The sequence below is a fragment of the Chelonia mydas genome, chromosome 9 (assembly GCF_015237465.2).
Source record: "Chelonia mydas isolate rCheMyd1 chromosome 9, rCheMyd1.pri.v2, whole genome shotgun sequence".
In the NCBI taxonomy this organism is placed as follows: domain Eukaryota; kingdom Metazoa; phylum Chordata; order Testudines; family Cheloniidae; genus Chelonia; species Chelonia mydas.
The window spans coordinates 9,517,617-9,541,844 of NC_057855.1; the positions used below are offsets into that span (position 1 = coordinate 9,517,617).

General features: G+C 42.4%; 1 protein-coding gene across 1 annotated transcript in view; it reads left to right on the forward strand.

The window, feature by feature from the left end:
- Nucleotides 1–9,185: 9,185 nt before the first annotated feature.
- Nucleotides 9,186–24,228, forward strand: part of DCUN1D1 (defective in cullin neddylation 1 domain containing 1) — a 41,364-nt gene continuing 26,321 nt past the window's right edge. Inside the window, exon 1 of the mRNA XM_037908825.2 lies at nt 9,186–9,363. Coding sequence (XP_037764753.1) covers nt 9,361–9,363 — 3 coding nt within the window. The 5' untranslated portion in view covers nt 9,186–9,360. The remainder of the gene's footprint in view (nt 9,364–24,228) is intronic.

The window sequence follows — 24,228 nt, forward strand, 5'->3', positions numbered from 1 at the left end:
AAAACTGGACACAGTACTCCAGATGAGGCCTCCCCAGTGTCGAATAGAGGGGAATGATCACGTCCCTCGATCTGCTGGCAATGCCCCTACTTATACATCCCAAAATGGCCTTCTTGGCAACAAGGGCACACTGTTGACTCATATCCAGCTTCTCATCCACTGTAACCCCTAGGTCCTTTTCTGCAGACCTAGCCATTCGGTCCCCAGTCTGTAGCAGTGCATGGGATTCTTCCGTCCTAAGTGCAGGACTCTGCACTTGTCCTTGTTGAACCTCATCAGATTTCTTTTGGCCCAATCCTCCAATTTGTCTAGGTCCCTCTGTATCCTATCCCTGCCCTCCAGCGTATCTACCACTCCTCCCAGTTTAGTGTCATCTGCAAACTTGCTGAGGGTGCAATCCACACCATCCTCCAGATCGTTTATGAAGATATTGAACAAAACCGGCCTGAGGACCGACCCTTGGGGCACTCCACTTGGTACCGGCTGCCAACTAGACCTGGAGCCATTGATCACTACCCGTTGAGCCCGACAATCTAGCCAGCTTTCTATCCACCTTATAGTCCATTCATCCAGCCCATACTTCTTTAACTTGCTGGCAAGAATACTGTGGGAGACCGTGTCAAAAGCTTTGCTAAAGTCAAGGAACAACACGTCCACTGCTTTCCCTTCATCCACAGAACCAGTTATCTCGTCATAGAAGGCAATTAGATTAGTCAGGCATGACTTGCCCTTGGTGAATCCATGCTGACTGTTCCTGATCACTTTCCTCTAATCTAAGTGCTTCAGAATTGATTCCTTGAGGACCTGCTCCATGATTTTTTCAGGGACTGAGGTGAGGCTGACTGGCCTGTAGTTCCCAGGATCCTCCTTCTTCCCTTTTTTAAAGATGGGCACTACATTAGCCTTTTTCCAGTCGTCCGGGACTTTCCCCGATCGCCATGAGTTTTCAAAGATAATGGCCAATGGTTCTGTAATCACATCCGCCAACTCCTTTAGCACTCTCGGATGCAATGCATCCAGCCCCATGGACTTGTGCACGTCCAGCTTTTCTAAATAGTCCCGACCCACTTCTTTCTCCACAGAGGTCTGGTCACCTCCTCCCCATGCTGTGCTGCCCAGTGCAGTAGTCTGGGAGCTGACCTTGTTTGTGAAGACAGAGGCAAAAAAGCACTGAGTACATTCGCTTTTTCCACATCCTCTGTCACTAGGTTGCCTCCCTCATTCAGTAAGGGGCCCACACTTTCCTTGACTTTCTTCTTGTTGCTAACATACCTGAAGAAACCCTTCTTGTTACTTTTAACATCTCTTGCTAGCTGCAACTCCAGGTGTGATTTGGCCTTCCTGATTTCACTCCTGCATGCCCGAGCAATATTTTTATACTCTTCCCTGGTCATTTGTCCAATCTTCCACTTCTTGTAAGCTTCTTTTTTGTATTTAAGATCAGTAAGGATTTCACTGTTAAGCCAAGCTGGTCGCCTGCCATATTTACTATTCTTTCTACACATCGGGATGGTTTGTCCCTGTAACCTCAATAAGGATTCTTTAAAATACAGCCAGCTTTCCTGGACTCCTTTTCCCCGCATGTTATTCTCCCAGGGGATCTTGCCCATCAGTTCCCTGAGGGAGTCAAAGTCTGCTTTTCTGAAGTCCAGGGTCCGTATTCTGCTGCTTTCCTTTCTTCCTTGTGTCAGGATTCTGAACTCAACCACCTCATGGTCACTGCCTCCCATATGCCATCATGTGCCAGCAATGCCCCTCTGCCATGTACATTGGCCAAACTAGACAATCTCTATGCAAAAGAATAAATGGACACAAATCAGATGTCAAGAATTATAACATTCAAAAACCAGTCGGAGAACACTTCAATTTCCCTGGTCACTCAATTTCAGACCTAAAAGTCGCAATTCTCCAACAAAAAAACTTCAAAACCAGACTCCAACGAGAAACTGCAGAACTGGAATTAATTTGCAAGCTGGACACCATTAAATTAGGCTTGAATAAAGACTGTGAGTGGATGGGTCATTACACAAAGTTAAAAACTATTTCCCCATGCTAATTTCCCCCTACTGTTACTCACACCTTCTTGTCAACTGTTTGAAATGGGCCATCCTGATTATCATGACAAAAGTTTTTTTTTCTCTTGCTGATAAATAGCCCACCTTAACTGATTAGTCTCTTTACAGTTGGTATGGCAACACCCATTTTTTCATGTTCCCTGTGTATATATATCTTCCTACTGTATTTTCCACTGCATGCATCCGATGAAGTGGGTTTTAGCCCATGAAAGCTTATGCCCAAATAAATTTGTTCGTCTTTGTTAAATTTGTTAAGGTGCCACAAGTAATACTACACTGTTTATACATCCAAGAATTGCATTAGCCCTTTTTGCCAAAACCTTACTCTGGGAGCTCATGTTGAGTTACATGTCCACTATGACTCCTAAATCCTTTCCAGGATACAATCCCCCATTGTGTAGCTATGGCCTGCATTCTTTGTTCCTAGATGTATGGTCTTGCATTTGGCTATATTAAAACTCATTTGTTTGAATAGGCCCAGCTTACCAAGCAACCAAGACCACTGTATCTAACTGCCCTGTCCTCCTCATTATTTACCACTCTACTAACCTTTGTCATCTGCAAATTTTATCTGAAATCAATAGGATTACTTTCATAATAAAGTTCTACTCAAAAAGGATAAGCGTGGCAGATTCAGGGTTCTAGATTGTAAACTCATTAGAACAGAAAGCATATATTTTAGTTTTGTGCAGCACGGCGCCCATTATGGAAGTTTAAGAAATAAAGATAATGATGTGCTCTGTCTGTATCAACCTTTGTTGCTAGAAACAAAAGAGTATACTTATGTAAGAGAATGTTTTGTTAGATACTATAAATATATTCATAAATCAATTAAATGTATTTTTGTTTTTGTGTATATGCTGTTCTTATTTAATGTTAAATTATGTGTGTGCGCATTCACACAGCTAAAGGAGATAAGTGCAAATAAAGACCCATTTTTTGGAGGGAATAGCTTAGGAGTGTAAGTATCCATTTTGGCATACCTTAACTCTCTGGTCGTTTTCCTGCCAAAACAGGTGTGGGTTCTGTTTCACCCATGCAGGAGCTGATGAATGTGCTGGGAGCTATTCTGCCCCTCTGCTGCTCTGAGTGTCTGTGTTACTCAACTCTTACAGGATTAACAGAATCCTGAATACACATCTTCAGCCTGGAGTTATTACTCCCCATGAAGTTACTATATTTCCTATACACAAAGAGCAAAATATGCACTTTTAGTATGGGTGATTTATTTTAGAGTAAGGAAAACAACAAAAGAAACATGCGTCTGATGAAGTGGGTATTCACCCACGAAAGCTTATGCTCCAATATGTCTGTTAGTCTATAAGGTGCCACAGGACTCTTTGCCGCTTTTACAGATCCAGACTCACACAGCTACCCCTCTGATACCTAACAAAAGAAAGTAAAGTTTAAAACTTCCATGACAGGGAAAACAGACTGTCTCTCAATCTGTAAGATTCTATCCCATCCCAAGCCTACTCCCCTGGCAGAGCAGAAGAAAGAGTGTCTACATTTTAAATGTATAGTACACAGAAAACAATCGTAGGTGGGAAGGCAGAGCCAGAAGTATACCTCAGGAAATTCTGGCTCCCAGATTTGTGATCATTCCTTTAGATACAGTTTGTTTACAAGAATTCTGAACTAAAGTAAAAAAAGCTCAGATCTGTTTACTTCAGATAACATCTCTGAGGATTTATCACTGTCATATCAAATTCTTTAACCTCTCGCAATTTACCTACTCACTTGAAGTGCCTTGATTTTCAGATACATTTCTCACTTCAGAGGGGCTAACCAGTGCTAAAAAGTATTAAGAATATTGCCATAGAAAGACTGGATTTATTCACATCCTCTGTAAAGTCACCTCAAATTGATGAGGAGTTAGCTGCATGACAAGAGGCTTTCAAACATCTCCTTAGATCTTAGACTCACTGACCTGATTTCTGTCACTACTTCATACTGATCTGTTTTGCTCTCTCCCAGTGACACTGTCATATGGAATCTACTGATAATATTAGCTTCCGAACAATGCCACAAACTGGTTGTAATAAATTATGCCAAGCTCTTATGTCATGCAGAGATGATGAGGAACCTAATAAAGAGTGAACACCCTTGTATGTGACGTACTAATTACAACCTTCAGATATGGGCTATAGCCAATCTCCTTGTAAAATCACACAGACTCCTACAACAGAGAAATCAGACTGTCGTCTTCCTCCTCACTTATCCTATAACCTTCCAAGACGTTTTCATTAAAACAACAGCTATGGGATCCAAAAAGGCCACTCTAACAATGTCAGTTGAGTAGGAGTGGGGTTGGGGGAGCAGGCCAGCCGGGTCTCTCTATGAACATTGGGCAATCAGGTACCTTGAGGCCTCTGCTGCAGAACAGCATTCTCTCTGGAGGACAGTCCATAGGGCTTTGTGCTCTCAGGTTAAGTTAAAGTTAAGCATGTGGCAAGTGTCTGCAAGATGGGTGACAAAGTCATTAGATCTTATGGCTCTTTGCCCTGTATAAAATGAACTGGTAGTTTCAATTCACTTTCTAGTGGTCAGGTAGTCACATCACACACACACAACTAACTGGCTTCTTTAATAGAGAGATCAAGAACTGACTAGGCCCTGGACCTGGTTATGAACTCTCATGCTTCAAGGTATAAACCATGCACTAACTGATGGGGGTTAGGAAAAAGCTTCTAGGATAGGTTATTGTACATTATGGGACTTCATGCATTTTTCTCTGGAGCATCTGGGAGTGGACACTGTGAGAGAGAGGAAACTGGGCTAGATGGACCACTGGGCTGATCTAGCATGGCCGTTCCTATGTTCCAAACTACCCTGTCACCCCTTGAAGTAAAAAGTCCAGGTCAGTCAACGTAGGGAAGCATGGATGGTCCATGCCCTATTCAGGGCTATCTATTTGTCACTAGCCACACTCACTTTTATTTGAAAATCACTTAAACTGGTTCTGGTGTAACCTCAATTGGCTTTCATATAAAATGATAAAAACAAGACTGGGTCAGGTAGTAAACAATGAGTGTCGAGGTGTCAGCCCCATCTTAGGCAAGAGAAGTCATAATATAGCAATGGTCATTATGAGTATATGGTGCACAGATTGCACAATGCACTATTTACGTACTGTGTATACCTCTGATGTGCACATCCTGTTTGCAAATGGCATAGTTCTGTATCACGTCTGAATCCGTTTGATGTATTGTTTGAAGCCATATAGCAGTATAATAGACAGTCAATTCAATTTAGACAATACATTTTGAACTTATACACCTGTCTTCCACAGATGCTCTGTCTAATCGGCCTTCCATCTCATGATGTCCTTTGCTTAACAGAATTATATTTATTTTTGTACAGCACATTAAGTGTACATAGCGCTTTACAGACAGGTGGTTGAAGCATGAAGGGATATATGAATCTTTAGTGCATCTGGCACATGAATATCTTGCAATGCCAGCTACAACAGTGCCATGATAATGCCTGTTCTCACTTTCAGGTGACACTGTAAACAAGAAGCGGGCAGCATTATCTCCTGCAAATGTAAACAAACTTGTTTGTCTGAGCAATTGGCTGAACAAGAAGTAGGACTGAGTGGACTTGCAGGCTCTAAAATTGTATATTGTTTTATTTTTGAATGCAGTTTTTTCTTGTACATAATTCTACATTTGTAAGTTCAACTTTCATGATAAAGAGATTGCACTACAGTACTTGTATGAGGTGAATTGAAAAATACTATTTATTTTGTTTTTTTACAGTGCAAATACTTGTAATCAAAAATAAATATATTTGAAAATGTAGAAAACGTCCAAAAATATTTAAATAAATGGTATTCTATTATTGTTTAACAGTGCCGTTAATCATGATTAATTTTTTTAGTTGCTTGACAGCCCTATATTTTTGAATATTTGTATTACATAACTTCAGGATTACCCCTCTGTTTCCCCAATCTACTAATTAAGAGGAAACAAACAGAAAAACAAACAAAATAACAAAGAACTATTAAATACAAAGAAGAGTCATGGGCATCAAGGAGAAACAACAGCCTACTAACGGAAGAGGAGAAAATGCCTAACAATCACCCCAAATCCTGTCTCTGTCCTAAAGGACACATCACAGTTAGAACTCGTCCGTCAGATTATGTTACCTGTTGCAGTAATGCTCAAGAAAGCCTAATTTATATGTCTCCAGACTGCATAAGGGCTGCCACCTGACTTTATAATGATGGTGATTAGCTAATGTGATGAAGTAATTTTTCAAAGTTAGCTTCCAAGTTACTGCTCACATGTACTTTACTCTTGTGCTGTGTACAGGGCTGTTTGCATTATGAGAGAGTTAGTCTCTTAGCAGCAATCACTGGTCTCACAAACAAGCTTCTCAAAAGGTTTCAAGGTATCCAGGCAACTAGTGTCTCCCAGGATAACTGACTTCAGGCTCAACTCTATGTCCACTTGTAATATCAAACTGACCCTCAATTGTACTGTTCCAGAACACTACACTTCCCACCGTAGGGTCTGAGTCTCCTCTCCACCACATCAGTTTAACTCCAATGATTCCACTAGAGGTCCCCCTAAATTATTTTGGATTAAGTGAGAGGATGCTATATGTGCAAAGGACATGTAGCATCTCTGGACATTCAAGATACATTGATAGCAAAAGACAAACTTTCTTGAGTCTGGTAAGAGTCTATATATTCTGTGCAATATTTTAGATTGTAGTGTCCAACTACATGATCCTTACAGGTTTGCTTTATATTTCTTTAACTTAGTTCCCAACTCTGGGATGTTACCCTTTCCCCAATATTGGGTTATCAAACTCCCTTCAGCAGCTCATCCCAATGTCTCTGTCTGTTTAGCATTTGTATAGTTTGGAGGGAAGAACAGGGATCAGAAAAACAGATCTGTAATCTCACTGTGCCCTTCAGGTGTAAGCTCAAAAGTGACCGCAAAAATGGTAACATGGGGTTCCATCTTCATTCTGTCTGTTTCCAGAGCAAATGTGTACAGCCTGATTTGCAAACTCACACTGAGATCCAAAAGTCAATCTGCTTTCTTTCTGGGTCATGCATTATTACCAACAATAAAAAGTCTGCTGTTGAAACTTATTTAACAATTCTGTTGATCATAAGAACGTTACAAGATAATTCAGCTCATTCTTCTTTATGAATGTTGAGTCTGCAGAGCTAACAGTAGCATAAAGTAGTGCAAACTTATTTCTGTCAATAATGTAAGGAGCTCTGACTCTGAATACACACAGTGAATACATATGTTGGGAGAGAAGGTGCCATTTTTATTTGATCACATTTCCCACTAACCTCTCTGTAAATTCAAGCCTTAAAAATGGTAAGCACCTCGGGACAGGTTCTCCTTCTGTACAGAGCAAAGCAAACTGTCAGCCCTCAATAAATATTAAGAAATATTCTTGTGAATGGAAGGATGTCTGAGATTGCAGTTACTTCCCCCACCCATGTCCTCAAGCAACAGTTGTAAATGTTTTATTTTAATTATTTATTAAAAATAAAATAAGTGTTTGCAGAACCAGTTAAATGACAGTCTCATTCTCTTAGGTTTGCCAGAAAGTGCAGATGGATAAAGCACCCATGGCTCCGAGAACTGGGAAATGGCAGCCATGACTTTGATTAGCGTTTCTGAGTATATGTACTCCAAGTTCACATCAAAGGAGAAGTGGATGTCCCCTTCAACTCATGTGCATGTAACCACTACTTATGGCTGGGAGGGGAGGCTCCCTGGAGGGTCCCTCCCTATCCTTGTATCCTAACAGATGTTCCTCTCCCATTCCCACTGTACCCCAGTACAATGCCAGGAGTGAGGTGACCCTAATCTATTCCCTGCACCACAGTAGCCATTCTGGGAGACAAGAGATATTTGTCACCCAGCCCCCTCATTCTAGGGGATGTCCTTTCCGCTGCAGTCAACAATCATTTTAGGGTATTCAGAGGGTCCCTCTGTTCCCATTACATCCCAATAATAACCAATCTTCCATTTCCCAGCACCCAGTCATCAAGTAATCAATCAGGCGGTCAAGGTTGGGTATTAGGAAAAACTATTTCACTAGGAGGGTGGTGAAGCAGTAGACTGGGTTAACTAGGGAGGTGGTGGACTCTCCATCCTTAGAGGTTTTTAACACCCGGCTCGACAAAGCCCTGGCTGGGACGATTTAGTTGGGGTTGGTCCTGCTTTGAGCAGGGCGTTGGACAAGATGACCTCCTGAGATGTCTTCCAACTTTAATCTCCTATGATGATTCTATGATTCAGAGCAGTGTTTCTCGACCAGGGGTACCCATACCTCTGGGGATACTTTGAGGTCTTCCAGGAGGTACTCAACTCATCTAGATCAGTGTTTCTCAACCTGCGGTTTGCAGCCTTGAGGGGGGTCCCAGAACAGGTTTTGGGGGGGTCACAAGTGCAGGGCCAGCATTAGGGGGGAGGCAAGCAGGGCAATTGCCTGGAACCCCATGCCACCGGGGACCCCAAGAATCTAGGTTACATGCTTCAGCCCCGCCGCCCCGGGGCTCAGGCTTCAGAAAAGGCTCACAAGTGAAAAACGTTGCGTCACACTGAAATGTAAGTACAGTATTTATATTCCGATCCACTTTATTTTAGAACGGTCTGGTGCAAAGGAGAAAGGAAGCAACGTTTCAGGAAGAGTGCGCCGGACCACTGTGGGGTTTTCATGTCTGATTTGGGCAGGAAGACGTTGTTTCAATGAGGTGGGGTACGCAAGACAAATCAGACTCCACCCTGGGGTCCAGCAGTCTGGAAAGGCTGAGAACTGAGTTAGGAGGACTGGGGGAGGCTCCCCTTTTCGCCCTGCACTCCAATAACCACCAGGGGGGTTCAGCAGGTGTCCCTCTTATTCCCTCCCCACCCCACGGAAACTGTGGCACTGGGGGCGACCCTGTGCACCCTAATAATCTCGATGGGAGGCAGGGGCGCCCCCTTCCTAGTCCCCTACAGCCCAGTGGTTGCTAGGGGTCAGGGAGCCCCTCCCCAACAGCCAGCCGGTGCCCAGTGCTGGGAGCCGGGGTGTCCCCCTGAGGGGCGGGGAGCGCCCGGGGCAGACCCAGCGGGGGGCGCCTCAGGGAGCCGGGGACCCGGTGCCGGGCCGCCGCACTGCGCATGAGCGGGAGGCGGCGGAAGGGCCCGTGAGGAGCCGGACTCGGAGCTGGAGGAGCCGCTGCCGCCTCCGGAGGAAGCAGCCGCCGTCGCCGCCCTCAGTCTCCGCCTGAGCCGGGAGGGGAGAGGCCTGCACAGCCCCCAACATGGTGAGCGCCGGGGGCAGCCTGCTGGGCCGGGCCGCGCGCCGGCCCCCGGGCACCCGCCGCCGCGCAGCGCCGCTATGCGGGAGCCGGGGCCTAGTCGTGGTGGCGCCGGGGGGGGGGGGGAGAAAGTACCAGGGGGCAGCGCCGCACAGGCGGAGCCTCCAGCCCGGCCGGACAGAGCAAGGAAGGCTGGGGGTCGCTGCGGGGCCTCGGCTCGGCTCAGGCGGGAGGTGGGCCGGGGGGGCTCAGACCCCCCTTCAGCTCAGGAGCTGGTGTGGGGGGGCGGGCGGGCTCAGACCCCCCTTCAGTTCAGGGGCTGGGGTGTGTGGGGGGGCTCAGACCCCCTTCAGTTCAGGGGCTGGGGTGTGTGGGGGGGGCTCAGACCCCCTTCAGTTCAGGGGCTGGGGTGTGTGGGGGGGGCTCAGACCCCCTTCAGTTCAGGGGCTGGGGTGTGGGGGGGGGCTCAGACCCCCTTCAGCTCAGGAGCTGGGGTGTGGGGGGGGGCTCAGACCCCCTTCAGCTCAGGAGCTGGGGTGTGGGGGCGAGGGGGGGGCGAGGGGGGGGGCTCAGACCCCCTTCAGCTCAGGGGCTGGGGTGTGTTGTGGTGGTGGGGGGGGGCTCAGACCCCCTTCAGCTCAGGGGTTGGTGTGTGTGTGTGTGTGTTGGGGGGGCTCAGACCCCCTTCAGCTCAGGGGTTGGTGTGTGTGTGTGTTGGGGGGGCTCAGACCCCCTTCAGCTCAGGGGCTGGGGTGGGGGGGAGGCACACTGGTCCCCTGGAATGGCATATGGAGGGGAGAGTGCTGTGGGGCTCACTGGCTCCTTTATGGGGAGGGTGGCTCAGGACCCTTCACTTCAGTGCTGCGGGGAAGCGGTAACTAGGGCTTTGTGGGGAGGGAGCAGGAACTGCACCTCAGGGCTAGGGGAGGGGGTCTGTGAGTTCCTGGGGGGGCTTTGGGACCCAGCATCTCAGGGAGGGTTTGGTAGGGAGTATTCCAGGCCGCTCCTCAGCAAGGGGTCCGGGGTGGGGGGGAATCCCTGTATTTTTTGAGGGGGATTCAGGTCCCCTTGTATAGAGGGTCAGGGATTACTAGATTCATGGGCATTTTAGGGAGGTTCAGTTTTTTGTGTCCTTGTTGCATTGGGTGGATTCAGATCCCAGCATACATGAGGAGCTAATGGGGATGCTTTCCTGGAGCTCAATGCCCATTGTAGCAAAGCAACTTCACTGATGATACGGAGTTTTTTGAGGTTCATCAAACTGGAGCCTTCCTGGAGAATTTGTGGGCATTTACTTCATAGATTGGGGATTGATCCCTTTCACATCAGCATCACGAAGGACGTTCTATCCATTCACACTTTTTAATCTGATTTATTTTGGTAATAGCTAATGATTTCTGGTATACAGTGTGCTGTTTTAATTATTATTTTTTTTAAATGAGAGTATCTTGATATTGACTGTCTCTCACACACATTTTTGTGTACCCAAGTGAACATGTTTTAGTGTCATACTTTTTTCTAAGGCCTCATCTGCACACAAAAGTTGTACCACTTTAACAATATTGGCATAGTTAAAGTGGTACACTGCTCTTAGTAAGGACGTAGATTTATTGTTATAAATATGTGGGAAGGGGAATAAGCTATAAAGGTATAAGGCACCTTTACAGTGCTATAACTGCATCCACACTAGGGTTGTACTGGCATAACTATCATTTAAAAAAAAAAAAAATCACACCGACATAGACTTGTGTAAAACCCAGTGGTATTCCAGGACATAGATTGTTGGTGTGGCATTTAGACCTCTTGTACTTCACTTTTTTGTTGTCATTAGAAATCCTTAATAAAAATTGAAACCTTATACTGAGCAGTTGGATGAAGTTTCTTTTTGTGTGAAACAGGTTTTTTAAGAGAGATCTTGCTGTTGAAGGGTGGTGAGATTGTTCGCGAGTCTTAGTATAACAACATGCTTTTTGGAACTCGGTCAGTGGTTTTCAACCACTTTCATTTGTGGACCCTTAAAATTTTTAAAATGGAAGTGCAGACTCCTTTGAAAACTTAGACATAGTCTACGAACCCCTAGGGGTCTGCGGACAAAAGGTTGAAAACTACTGTTTTGTGGTAATGACAATCTTTTGCGGACCCTTCAGACATAGTCAGCCACCCAGCTGAAAGCCACTGCACTAGGTAATTGTTACCTCAGCAGTGTTGTGCAACATCCGATGAGGTGAGCTGTAGCTCACGAAAGCTTATGCTCAAATAAATTGGTTAGTCTCTAAGGTGCCACAAGTACTCCTTTTCATTTTATAAAAAGCATCTTGTTAAGGCCTCAGGAAGTACAGTTAAACTAGATACCTGTACTGCTTAGGTCTTCGAAGGCACTTGGCTTTAGGCCTCATGCCTCACATGAGGATATGTGAGGATATGCCATATAACCACACATCAGATGTGTTGGTTGTGTATGCATATATCAACACCCGGCTTTATGATTAGAAATTGTAATTTAATCAAGCATTTGTACAATTTAAATACAAGAGAGGGGCAATGAGATGTATTATGCTGTGGATAGTCTCCTGGGGGAAGTGGCGGATGCCTATTTACTTTGGTCTTTTGAAACTACACTGAACAGAAGACTAGAAAACATTCTGTATGGAACAATGCTGTATTGACACAGATGGACTGGGTAATCTAATAGGTTTATTATTGTATTAATTTGTATTCTAGTAATACCTGGGTACCTCAGTCATGGACCATGGCCTTGTTGTGTTAGGCACTCTACAAATAGGTCTTTTCCAACTTGTTTGATTTTACAATTAAGTTCCAATGGTTTGTTTACCATGAACTTCAAAGTAAAAACACATCCTCATTATGAAATGGTTAGGATTTCTTGTTATACTACTTGCGTACAAAGGCTCCGATTCTGCAAACACTTATGCACGTGCTTGTTTTTATTACCACGAATAGTCCTATTTAAATCAATGGGCTGTTCACAATACTAAAGTTAATTACATGCCTAAGTATTTGCAGCACTGAAGCCTACAGACTAATTTTATAATCTTTATTCAGCAACTTACTTTGTTTACTGTCTTGTGTATCTGCACATGTTCTCTAAGAAAAACTTCTCTTGTGATAAAATGGTAAATATACAGTTGCTTATGACAAACTTCTTGCAGCAACAAGAAACGGAAATTCTTGTACAACTTGAAATTCTTAGTGTTTGACATTATCTTCTGTACTATCTTGTTTCAGCTCATGGCATCATTTTATAGTTTAATATTACCCTGTACATTGTAAGATGATTGTTTCATACAGCTGTTTGGTACCTATGTGGTGAATATTTGTGTTTAAAATAGTTTGTTTGCACATCAAATTCAAAACCAGCTCATTTTCCTAAAGTAACATTTGTAGATTGAGCGACTGCATTTAGGATCAATTCAGGCCACTTCATCTGCATCTTTAAAAAGAGATGGCCAAAGGATATACAACTTTGTGTCCTTTCCCAGCTTTCCAAAGAGTCCATTGGATTCATGTTTATGTAGTTTCTTTTCACCAGAGCTATCTTAAGATTGTTCAGGAATAGGGGCTACTGTCAGAGCATTGTGTGATTTAGTGTGTAGCCCTTGATTCTCTGACCACATTCTTGCGGTGTGGAAGTGTGTCCTATGGAAGCAGCTATATAGGGGCTGTATAGATGCTTCTAGGCTGGACCAGAATTATGGGTGCAAATATTATAATGTTGTTGTGCACCTGCTTTTAGGGCAGAAGTGAAAAAGGCCTGCATTCAGCACTTACTCTGCCTGCCAGATAAAGGGCTTGTCTACACTGGCACTTTACAGCGCTGCAACTTTCTCGCTCGGGGTGTGAAAAAACACCACCCTGAGTGCTGCACGTTTCAGTGCTGTAATGTGGCATTGTAGACAGTGCTACAGCTGGTTGGTTGTTTGTTTTTTTACAGCGCTGAGAGAGCTCTCTCCCAGCGCTGTGCCGCGACTAAACAGCCACATTAAAGCACTGCCGCAGCAGTGCTTTAACGTTGCTAGTGAAGACGTGCCCTAAATCGGAATTACCTCAGTGACTCTCAGAGCTATTACATTCTCTTGGTTAGGGAGGTAAGAATTGTATAAATTACTATGAAAGATTATTCAATTACACACACACACATTAATTGAAATAACCTTAAATTTGTAAAACAAATCAAGGAATGTCAGAAAACTTCAAGATAACCTTGCTGGTGTTCACACCCTTTCTTTGAGTGGTTTATGTTGCTGGACCTTGTGAATGTTTAATTTTTGTGTTGCTGACTTGAAAATGAGTGGATCTTATTTCAGCTTAAAATACAATTTAAAAAAAAGAAAAGAAAATGTGTCCTTGCTCTCTTCCTTTTATCTTCCTTTCCCCAAACACCTGAGAAGAGAAGGAGGTTATCAGGATATGATTATTATTATTGACTAGCAAGATATGACTATATACAGAAAATGCTGTGGGGATTGATTTTTGGTAGTGCTACACTTTAACTTGGACTTTGCATTTGTTTTTAATTTGCCATGCACCCATATGCCATGGCGCTAGATGCATAAACTATCCCTCAGTAAATGCATAGCTTGTTGTGGTAATAAATACTTCTGTGATCAGTTTTTATGCTCTCAACAAATATGAAGAATAAAATACCCCTTGATCAGGTTTTGCTTTTTATGTTTTACCAGTTGTATATATTAATAAACACAAACAAGAACACTTATGGTTATTTGCAAGTGTCTGATGCATTCTTTTGATGGCTGTAGCACAACACTGAATGCTTTTGATTCTAAAGAAAAGTGAAGAAATGCTCTTATGACCATAAGAATACTCCCATTAGTGTGCACACGAACACTTCACAAATCAGGACCCCAGAGCTAAAAGGTGATCATACCTGCAGACGCTAACGTCTGCATACAGTGCCTTCAGGTTATTCAGCGTTTGACATGAAGTCACTGACTGGAGTTCTATATGAGTGTAAGGGCCTCTCCTGCATGCAGATTACTCTGTAGGGTTTACAGGCAGTTTATGTATTAACATAAGAACTGATCTTTTTCTAAAATGCAAGCCAAGATTCTGCAGAAGTTGATGCTCCTTACTTGGAAAAGATTCCTATGCACCGCATCTATGTGAGTTTTTTAGACCCTAATTTAAGAGGCCTAATAAAGGTATACAAATATTATAGTTAAAGATGTAACCTCTAAATAAGTTCCAGTGCCTCTGTTGCTATGAGCTTTTCTAAACTGCAGATTGACAACTGGCTGGAGTTTTATGAGTGTTCATTGCTGCTATTGGGACCCCTATGGGTAGTTGTGAAACTGACAAGAAGAGGTAGGCATCCAAAATGTGACACTGGGAAGAGTAGAATAGCAGAGACTCCCATTGCACATGGGCCAGAATATTGGTTTGGTGGAGATGGTAATCAAACAAATACTCTCTACCTTCTGGAAGCTAGAGGGATTTGGGGTGGGGATTCTTCAAATAAATCAGATGCCAAATAGCTGGAGACTACACACAACCTCTGGGGAAGTTCCAGGGGCAGCGTACTGGAAAGAAGTCCATGCTTCCCTTTCTAAGCAGCATGGAAGGAGGGGTGTTGACTTCTCACATGGATGTTAATCTTGGACAGCAGGGCCCCCATCTTTATTTAGTGATCTAGCTATTATATGTTCGGCAAATGTTTAAGTCCGATATATGAGGGTGATGGTGAGTCGGTAGCTGTGGGAACTATTTTTAAAAAATTATTTGTATTGCCATAGTTCCCCAAAGCAACAACTAAGATCTAAGTTTCCATCGTTCAAAGAGCTATATAAACACACAAGAAGACATGATCTGTGTGCTTTGTTTCAGTGTGGGGGAGGAAGGAGAGGGAAGCGGAGTCACATGACAAGAAATGAGTTGATAAAGGATGAAGATAAGAACTGCCATACAGGGTCAGACCAATGGTCCATCTAGCCCAGTATCCTTTCTCTGACCGTGGCCAGTACCAGAGCTTTGGGGGACACGTACAGCACAGGACAGTTTTGGATAGATCCACCCCTGTCTTCCCCTCCTGGCTTCTAGAAGTCAGAGATTTAGGGTCACCCTGAGCATGGGGTTACATCCCTGACCATCTTGGCTAATAGCCATTGATGGACCTATCCTACATGAACTTATCTATTTTTTTGAACTTAGTTATACTTTTTGCCATCACAGCATACCATGGCAATGAATTCCACAGGTTAATTGAATGATGTGTAAAAAGTACTTTCTCTTGTTTGTATTAAACCTGCTGTCTGTTAATTTAATCAAGTGACCTTTTGTATTGTGGGAAAAGTTAAATAACACTTCTCTATTCACTTTTTCCACAGCATTTTTGATTTTATAGACTTCTGTCATATCTCCCTTAATTGTCTCTTTTCTAAGATGAGCAGCCCTACTCTTAGAACCATAGAGTTAGAAGAGACTGCAAGGGACATCTAGTCTAACTCCCTGGCAAGATGCAGGATTTGTTGTATTTAAACTGTCCAAGACAGATGGCTGTCCAGCCTCCTTTTGAAAACTTCCAGTGAAGGAGCTTCCACAGCCTCCCTAGGCAGTCTGTTTCATTGTCCTACTGTTAGGAATTTTTTCCTGAGATTTAATCTAAATCTGCTATGCTGTAGTTTATACTCATTGCCTCTTGTCCTGCCCTCATGTGGCAAGAGAGAACAACTTTTCTCCATCTTTTTTTATGGCAGCCTTTCAAGTATTTGAAGACTGCTATCATGTCCCCCCTTAATCTCCTCTTTTCCAAACTAAACTTACCCAGCTCCTTCAGCCTTTGCTCATATGGCTTGCATTCCATCCCTTTGATCATCTTTGTCACTTGCATCTGGATCCTTTCCAGTTTCTCTACATCCTTTCAAAATTGGAGACGGTACTCCAGCTGAGGCCGAGTAGAGAGGTACTATCACCTCCCATGATTTGGGTTGTTACTGCAACCTAAAATTGCATTTGCTTTTTTTTTTTTTTCCCAACAGCATCACATTGTTGACTCTTGTTGAGGTTGTGGTGCACCACAACTCCCAGATCCTTCCCAGCATCACTGCTGTCAAGCCAGTTATCCCCCATTCTGTATTTGTGCATTTAGGTTTTCTTCCCTACGTGTAGCACCTTACATTTGTTTTTGTTGAATTTCATTTTGTTGTCTGTCGCCCAGTTCTCCAATTTATCAAAATCCCTTTGAATTTTAGCTTTAGCCTCCAAAGTATTGGCAAACATCCCTAGCTTTGTGCTGTCTGCAGATTTGATTACTATGCTCTTTATTCCTACATCCAGGTCATTAATAAAGATGCTAAATAACACTGGACCCAGAACAGATCCCTGTGGAACCCCAGTTGAGACCTTCCTCCAATCTGACATCATTCCATTAATAAAAAGAAAAGGAGTACTTGTGGCACCTTAGAGACTAACCAATTTATTTGAGCATAAGCTTTCGTGAGCTACAGCTCACTTCATCGGATGCAGTGATGTGATGAAGTGAGCTGTAGCTCACGAAAGCTTATGCTCAGATAAATTGGTTAGTCTCTAAGGTGCCACAAGTACTCCTTTTCTCTTTGCGAATACAGACTAACACGGCTGTTACTCTGAAACCTGTCATTCCATTAATAGTTACTTTTTGTTTGCAGTTGTTTAACCAATTGTATATCCACTTAATGGTAGTTCCGCAGAGCCCACATTTCTCCAGCTTACTTAATAGAATATCCTATGGGACTGTGTCAAAAGCCTTGCTGAAGTCCAGGTATATTCTGTCCACTGCATTCCCCATATCCACCAAACCAGATACCTTGTCAAAGAAGGAAATCAAGCTGGTTTGGCATGATTTGTCCTTAGTAAATCCATGCTGGCTGCTAGTGATTACCCTTTCATGCTCCAGGTACTTGTAAGTTGGATGTTTTTACATTGCTCTAGTAGCTTCCCAGATATCGAGGTCAGGCTGACTGGTCTGTAATTCCCCGGCTCCTCCTTTTCAAAGATGGGCACTATGTTAGCCCTTCTCCAGTCTTCCAGAACCTCTGCTATCTTCCATGAGTTTGCAAATATTATTGCCAGCATTTTTGACTGCTGCTGCGCATTGCGCTGGAGTTTCCAGAGCTATCCACAATGATTCCAAGATCTTTCTTGAATGTTAATGGCTAATTACCATTGTAGTTGGGATTATTTTTCTTAATGTGCATTATTTTGTACTTATCAATGTTGAATTTCATCAGCCATTTTGTTGCCTGGTAACCCAGTTTTATAATATCCCCCTTTAACTCTTTGCAGTCAGCTTTGGATTTAACTATCTTGAATAATTTTGTATCGCCTGGAAACTTTGCCACTTCACTGTTCACTCCCGTCTCCAGATCATTAATGAATGTTGAACAGCACAGGTCCCGTACAGATCCTTGGGGCCCCTGCTGCTTAGCTCTTTTCATTATGAAAACTGACCATTTATTTTTACCCTTTGTTTCCTATATTTTAACCGGTTACTGATCCATTAGAGGACCTTCCTTGTTATCCCATGACTATTTAGTTTCCTTAAAAGTCTTTGGTATGGGACCTTATCAAAGGCTTTTGGAAAATCCAAGTATGCTATCTTGACTGGATTACCCTTATCCACATGTGTGTTAGCACCCTCAAAGAATGTTAATAGATTGGTGAGGCATGACTTCCCGTTACAAAAGCAATGTTGACTCTTCCCCCAACAATTATGTACATCTGTGTCTGATAATTCTGCTTTTTACATGGTTTCTATGAATTTTCCCAGTACTGAAGTTAGGCTCACTGGCTTGTAATTATCCGGGTCACCTTTGGAGCCCTTTTTAAAAATTGGAATTACTTTCCAGTCATCTGGTACAGAGGCTTGTTTCAGTGATCGGTTATGTTATACTACAGTTAGTAAAAGTGGCAGAGAGTCCTGTGGCATATTGGATGTATTCACCCACGAAAGCTCATGCTCCAATATGTCTGTAAGTCTATAAGGTGCCACAGGACTCTGCTGCTTTTACAGATCCAGACTAACACGGCTACCCCTCTGATACAGTTAGTAGTTCTTCAGTTTCGTATTTGAGTTCCTTCAGAACTCTTGTGTGAATACCATCTGATCATGGTAACTTATTACAGTTTAATTTATCAATTTGTTCTAAAACCTCTTCTACTAACCTGTTCATGTGTGTACTTCAGATTTGTTGCCTTAAAAGAATAGGTCTGATGTGGATATCTCCCCCACATCCTCTGCAGTGAAGACCAAAGCAAAAAATTCATTTAGCTTCTCTGCAATGTCCTTGTTTTCCTTGAGTGCTTCCTTAGTTGTCTAATGGCCCCACTACCTGTTTGGAAAGCTTCCTGCTTCTTAAGTACTAAAAAAAATTCTTACTGTCAGCTTTTGCGTCTTTAGCATGTTACTTCTCAACTTCTTTCTTGGCTTGCATTGTTATACTTTTATGCTTAACTTGCCAGAATTTGTGTGCCTTCCTATTATCCTCACTAGGTTTTGACTTCCAAATATGGCCACAGTCTTGAAAGGCTTTGAAGGTGAGGACAAGAAGTTTGAATTTTGATGTGGCTGAAAGTAGAGCGCGCTTGGAGGGATTCAAAGGGAGAGCAGTGACATGGTCAGAATGGGCAAATTGATCTTAGCAACTTTATGTTATATAAGGATTGGTGAGGCTGATTGTGTCAAGGGGCCAGAGAAGAGGAATAATTATTGAATATTGCCCAATTAACTGTATTATGGAGCTTTTATATCTTTCTCTGAAGCAGTATAGTATTGGCCACTGTCAGAGACACTGTCCAACTAGACTGGGAGTGTCAAACTAATCTTTTGTTGGGAGCAGGAGCAAAAATTCACTGATAAGCAAATTTTGCAGTCTTGTGCAATTGCATAATGTGTCTCATTAGTGAAGTTAAATACTGTGTTTAAAGAAAATGTGTTCACTTAGAATTCATAAATTCCTTTCCTTTCCTTTCCTTTCCCCCCTTTCCTCTGGGGGAATTTCTCTCTCTTCCTACCCTCTTTTAGGAAGTCCTCTTCTTCATCCTGTTCTTTGGAGGCAGGAGGTACTAGGGAGTGAAGTGGAGAAGATGCCATGTCCCTGAGCCCAATGCTAAGGGTCTGGGAGAGATGGCTAGAGAAGAGGAAGGCGAGGCTAGAAAAGAACTTCTCTGTGCCAGGCTTTGTGGTGTTACCTGTGCCCTCCTGCTCTTTCCAAGCAGTGGCAGTTTGCACAGGCATCTGTGTGGTCAGGCATGAGTTTCCTGCTTAGTGGCTCCTTCTAGGCTAGATTGCCTTTCATTTCAGAGGAAGTTGCAGGCTGACGAACAGGGTTCTCGGTGCCACATGGAACTTGGTCTGTCTAGAATAGGGGTGTCAAACAGTCCACAAAAGATTTGTTTCAGAATGGTCAGTGTTATGCATAAACATCTATCTAGGTTCTTATATCATGCTCATCACATAAATTTTTGATCAAAGGGAATGGTCTGCAGAGATCTGAGTTTGTACTTTTCTCCTTATCCAGAGGCAGATAGAATTTATTAGAACATTCAGTCTATTCATTTGTCTCACTTTTCATTGTCTTTTTTTATTTCAACAATGATAGCAGATAGACTTTTGTTTAACTGACTTCGTGTTACTAGAATGTTCCCTTCAAGTTGAGGTAGAGGCATGTTAGCTAACCTGAACTGGGGTAGCAAGTACTCTATCTGTCTCTAGTTAAATACAGGAAAGGTTATAGGGTTCCGTAGCCTCTCTGTTGAGCATTTTAAAAGAAGTCTCTTGAAACTCAGGTTCTCGAAATACTTTTAAAAAGTGAACAGGAGTACTTGTGGCACCTTAGAGACCAACAAATTTATTAGAGCATAAGCTTTCGTGGGCTACAGCCCACTTCATCGGATGCATAGAATGGAACATATAGTAAGAAGATAAAAAAACACATACAGAGAAGGTGGAAGTTGCCATACAAACTGTAAGAGGCTAATTAATTAAGATGAGCTATTATCAGCAGGAGAAAAAAACTTCTGTAGTGATGATCAAGATGGCCCATTTAGACAGTTGACAAGAAAGTGTGAGGATACTTAATATCGGGAAATAAATGTAATGACCCAGCCACTCCCAGTCTCTATTCAAACCGAAGTTAAAGCTGACAAAGAAGGTGCTGTCATAGTCATGAATAAGTTGGAATATGAACAAGAGGCTGCTAGGCAGCTCTCAAACTCCACATTCTACAGGCCATTATCCTCTGATCCCACTGAGGATTACCAAAAGAAACTACACTATCTGCTCAAGAAAATCCCTGAAAAAGCATAGGAACAGATCTGTGCAGACACATGCCTAGAACCCCAAGCAGGGGTATTCTATTTGCTGCCCAAGATCCATAAACCTGGAAATCCTGCACGCCACATCATCTCAAGCATTGGCACCCTGACAGCAGGATTGTCTGGCTATGTAGACTCCTCCCTCAGGCCCTACGCTTCCAGCACTCCTAGCTATCTTCGAGACACCACTGACTCCCTGAGGAAACTACAATCCATCGTTGATCCTCCAGAAAACACCATCCTAGCCACTATGGATGTAGAAGCCCTTTACACCAACATTCCACACAAAGATGGACTACAGGCTATTGGGAACAGTATCTCTGATAAGGTCACAGCAAACCTGGTGGCTGACCTTTGTGACTTTGTTCTCACCCATAACTATTTCACATTTGGGGACAATATATATCTTCAAGTCAGCAGCACTGCTATGGGTACCCACATAGCCCCGCAGTATGCCAACATTTTTATGGCTGACTTAGAAGAACACTTCTTTAGCTCTTGTCCCCTAATGCCCCTACTCTACTTGCGCTATATTGATGACATCTTCATCATCTGGACCCATGGAAAAGAAGCCCTTGAGGAATTCCACCATGATTTCGACAATTTCCATCTCACCATCAGCCTCAGCCTAGACCAATCCACACAAGCGGTCCATTTCCTGGACACTACTGTGCTAATAAGCGATGGTCACATAAACACCACTCTATACTGGAAACCTGTGGACCGCTATACTTACCTACATGCCTCCAGCTTCCATCCAGAACACACAACACGGTCCATTGTCTACAGCCAAGCTCTAAGATACAACCGCATTTACTCCAACCCCTCAGACAGAGACAAACACCTACAAGATCTCTATCAGGCATTCTTAAAACTACAGTACCCACCTACTGAAGTGAAAAAACAGATTAACAGAGCCAGAAGAGTACCCAGAAGTTACCTACTATAGGACAGGCCCAAGAAAGAAAATAACAGAACGCCACTAGCTGTCACCTTCAGCCCCCAACTAAAACCTCTCCAGCGCATCCTCAAAGATCTACAACCTATCCTGAAAAATGATCCCTCACTCTCACAGATCTTGGGAGACAGACCAGTCCTCGCTTACAGACAGCCCCCCAACCTGAAGCAAATACTCTCCAGCAACCACACAACAAAAGTACTAACCCAGGAACCTATCCTTGCAACAAAGCTCGATGCCAACTCTGTCCATGTTTATTCAAGTGACACCATCATAGGACCTAATCACATTAGTCACGCCATCAGGGGCTTGTTCACCTGAACATCTACCAGTGTGATATATGTCATCTTGTGCCAGCAATGTCCCTCTGCCATGTACATTGGCCAAACCGGACAGTCTCTACGCAAAAGAATAAATGGACACAAATCTGACATCAGGAATCCATAACATGCAAAAACCAGCAGGAGAACACTTCAACCTCTTTGGCCACTCAGTAAAAGACACATATTGAATCTATTTCCCTATGTTAAGTATCCTCACACCTTCTTGTCAACTGTCTAAATGGGCCATCTTGATTATCACTACAAAAGTTTTTTTTCTTCTGCTCATAATAGCTCATCTTAATTAGCCTCTTACAGTTTGTATGGCAACTTCCACTTTCTCTGTGTGTGTGTGTATATATATATCTTCTTATTATATGTTCCATTCTATGCATCCGATGAAGTGGGCTGTAGCCCACGAAAGCTTATGCTCTAATAAATTTGTTAGTCTCTAAGGTGCCACAAGTACTCCTGTTCGTTTTGCAGATACACACTAACACGGCTGCTACTCTGAAACCTTTTTAAAAGCACAGTATGCTTTGGATCCTGTTGCCACTTGAGGTGTGGCTTATTTTTAGTGTAACCAAATATGAGCTGTAACAGGATATTAAAAACTTGGCAATAATCTTATCTCTTGCAATCCCACACCAGCAGGCCTTAGGAGAGCTGCCAAATCAATACGAACAGAGTATGGAAGCTTTTGGGGAAAGGCTCCTCCAGTGTACAGGGCCTTTGAGGCGGGGGAGGGAATCTCAGATATGCCACCAGAAATAAGCTCCCTGGTGACATAAATAGAAAAAATGGATGTTAAATAATTCTAATAATATTCTATAAGCGAGAACATGGGTTAGAAATTAATTGTAACACAGCTTTTATTAATCTGTTAAAATGAGTTCTAGTTTTATTTTAAAAGGCATTGAATTGTTACTAACCTTTAGGTAATCTTGTATATAGGAAAATTCTGAATGAATGAAACACATATAGGCATATATTAAAACTATATAGTAAAACCAATTTAAGCTTAAAAAAAATTACTTAGTAAATTGCTGTTTTATTTTTTGTTTTATTTATAATTTAAAATTTGTTTACCCTTTTCTGTGATTCACTTCTGTTGAAGCCCTTCTAAGCTTTCCCCTGACCTCCCTTTCCTTTTTATACCATTACTTTTGGGAGCTTCCATCAAACCTTGTAGGATTGCATGATACAGAGCATATAAAGTATCTTCCCTTTGATTTTTATATTTAAAAATATAATTTGACTTACAAATAGAAATGTTAAAATAATCATAAGTGTGCATGGTACTTTACATAGTGAGTAAAGACTTCAGTCCTGAAGAGCTTACCGTCTGATTGCCCAATGTTATAACTGACTTTATATGGGAGCATTGGCCTGAGTGTGTGGAATTAGTTGCAGGATTATAATCTTGATGGGTATGGGCAAATACTTATAACCCTCCTAGTGTTGCTAATGGGGAGGGAGGAATGCACAGATTTGGAGTTGCCATCTTGGTTTCTAGGATTTTGTTCAGTACTTTCCACAGCATATTATATATGTAATAGTACAAAACAGGGTGGAATCTAGTCAGGAAGACTCAATTTAATCATGGATTTCTACATAAAAATGCATTCTTGTTGGTGGTTATAACCTTAATACATATTCTTCACAGATAGATGTAGGTTTCATTTTTTAGAAGGTACACACTATGCATTTTTAAAGTGATTTATTTTGAAAACTTTTCAGATTAGTTTTACAGCTATATCAGAAAATGAATGATTGTTTGGTCATTTCATTTACCAAAGGTAAATTGAAACAGTTCACCTCCCAATGACTTCATAAATATCTATCTCTGATTTCAACAGGTTAATTGTTAATATTTGGAGGATTTTCTTGCTATGCTGTATTAGGAGGAGAACATCACCAGACAGACATTTAAATTGTTTTATTTAACTGAAACAACAACGTCATGTATTCTGGATTTTTTTTCTTCAACAGCAAACATATAATATTTTAACCAAACAAGCATATGAATTTTTGAATTTAGTTAAACATTCAAGTTTTTTTAAAGTTGTTAACTAAAATAGTTAAATGAAATAAATATTTTTTTAAACAAAAATTAAATAGACTATGTGGCTAACTCAGTCATCTTCATCTTCACTTTCCTGTTTGTTCATAATCTGGGAAAGAAAAACAAGCTTTCCTGCTTTTTCAGGTCCCAAACGATTTCTCAATTTGAAATGAATTAGTCCAAAGGAAGAAAATATTCTT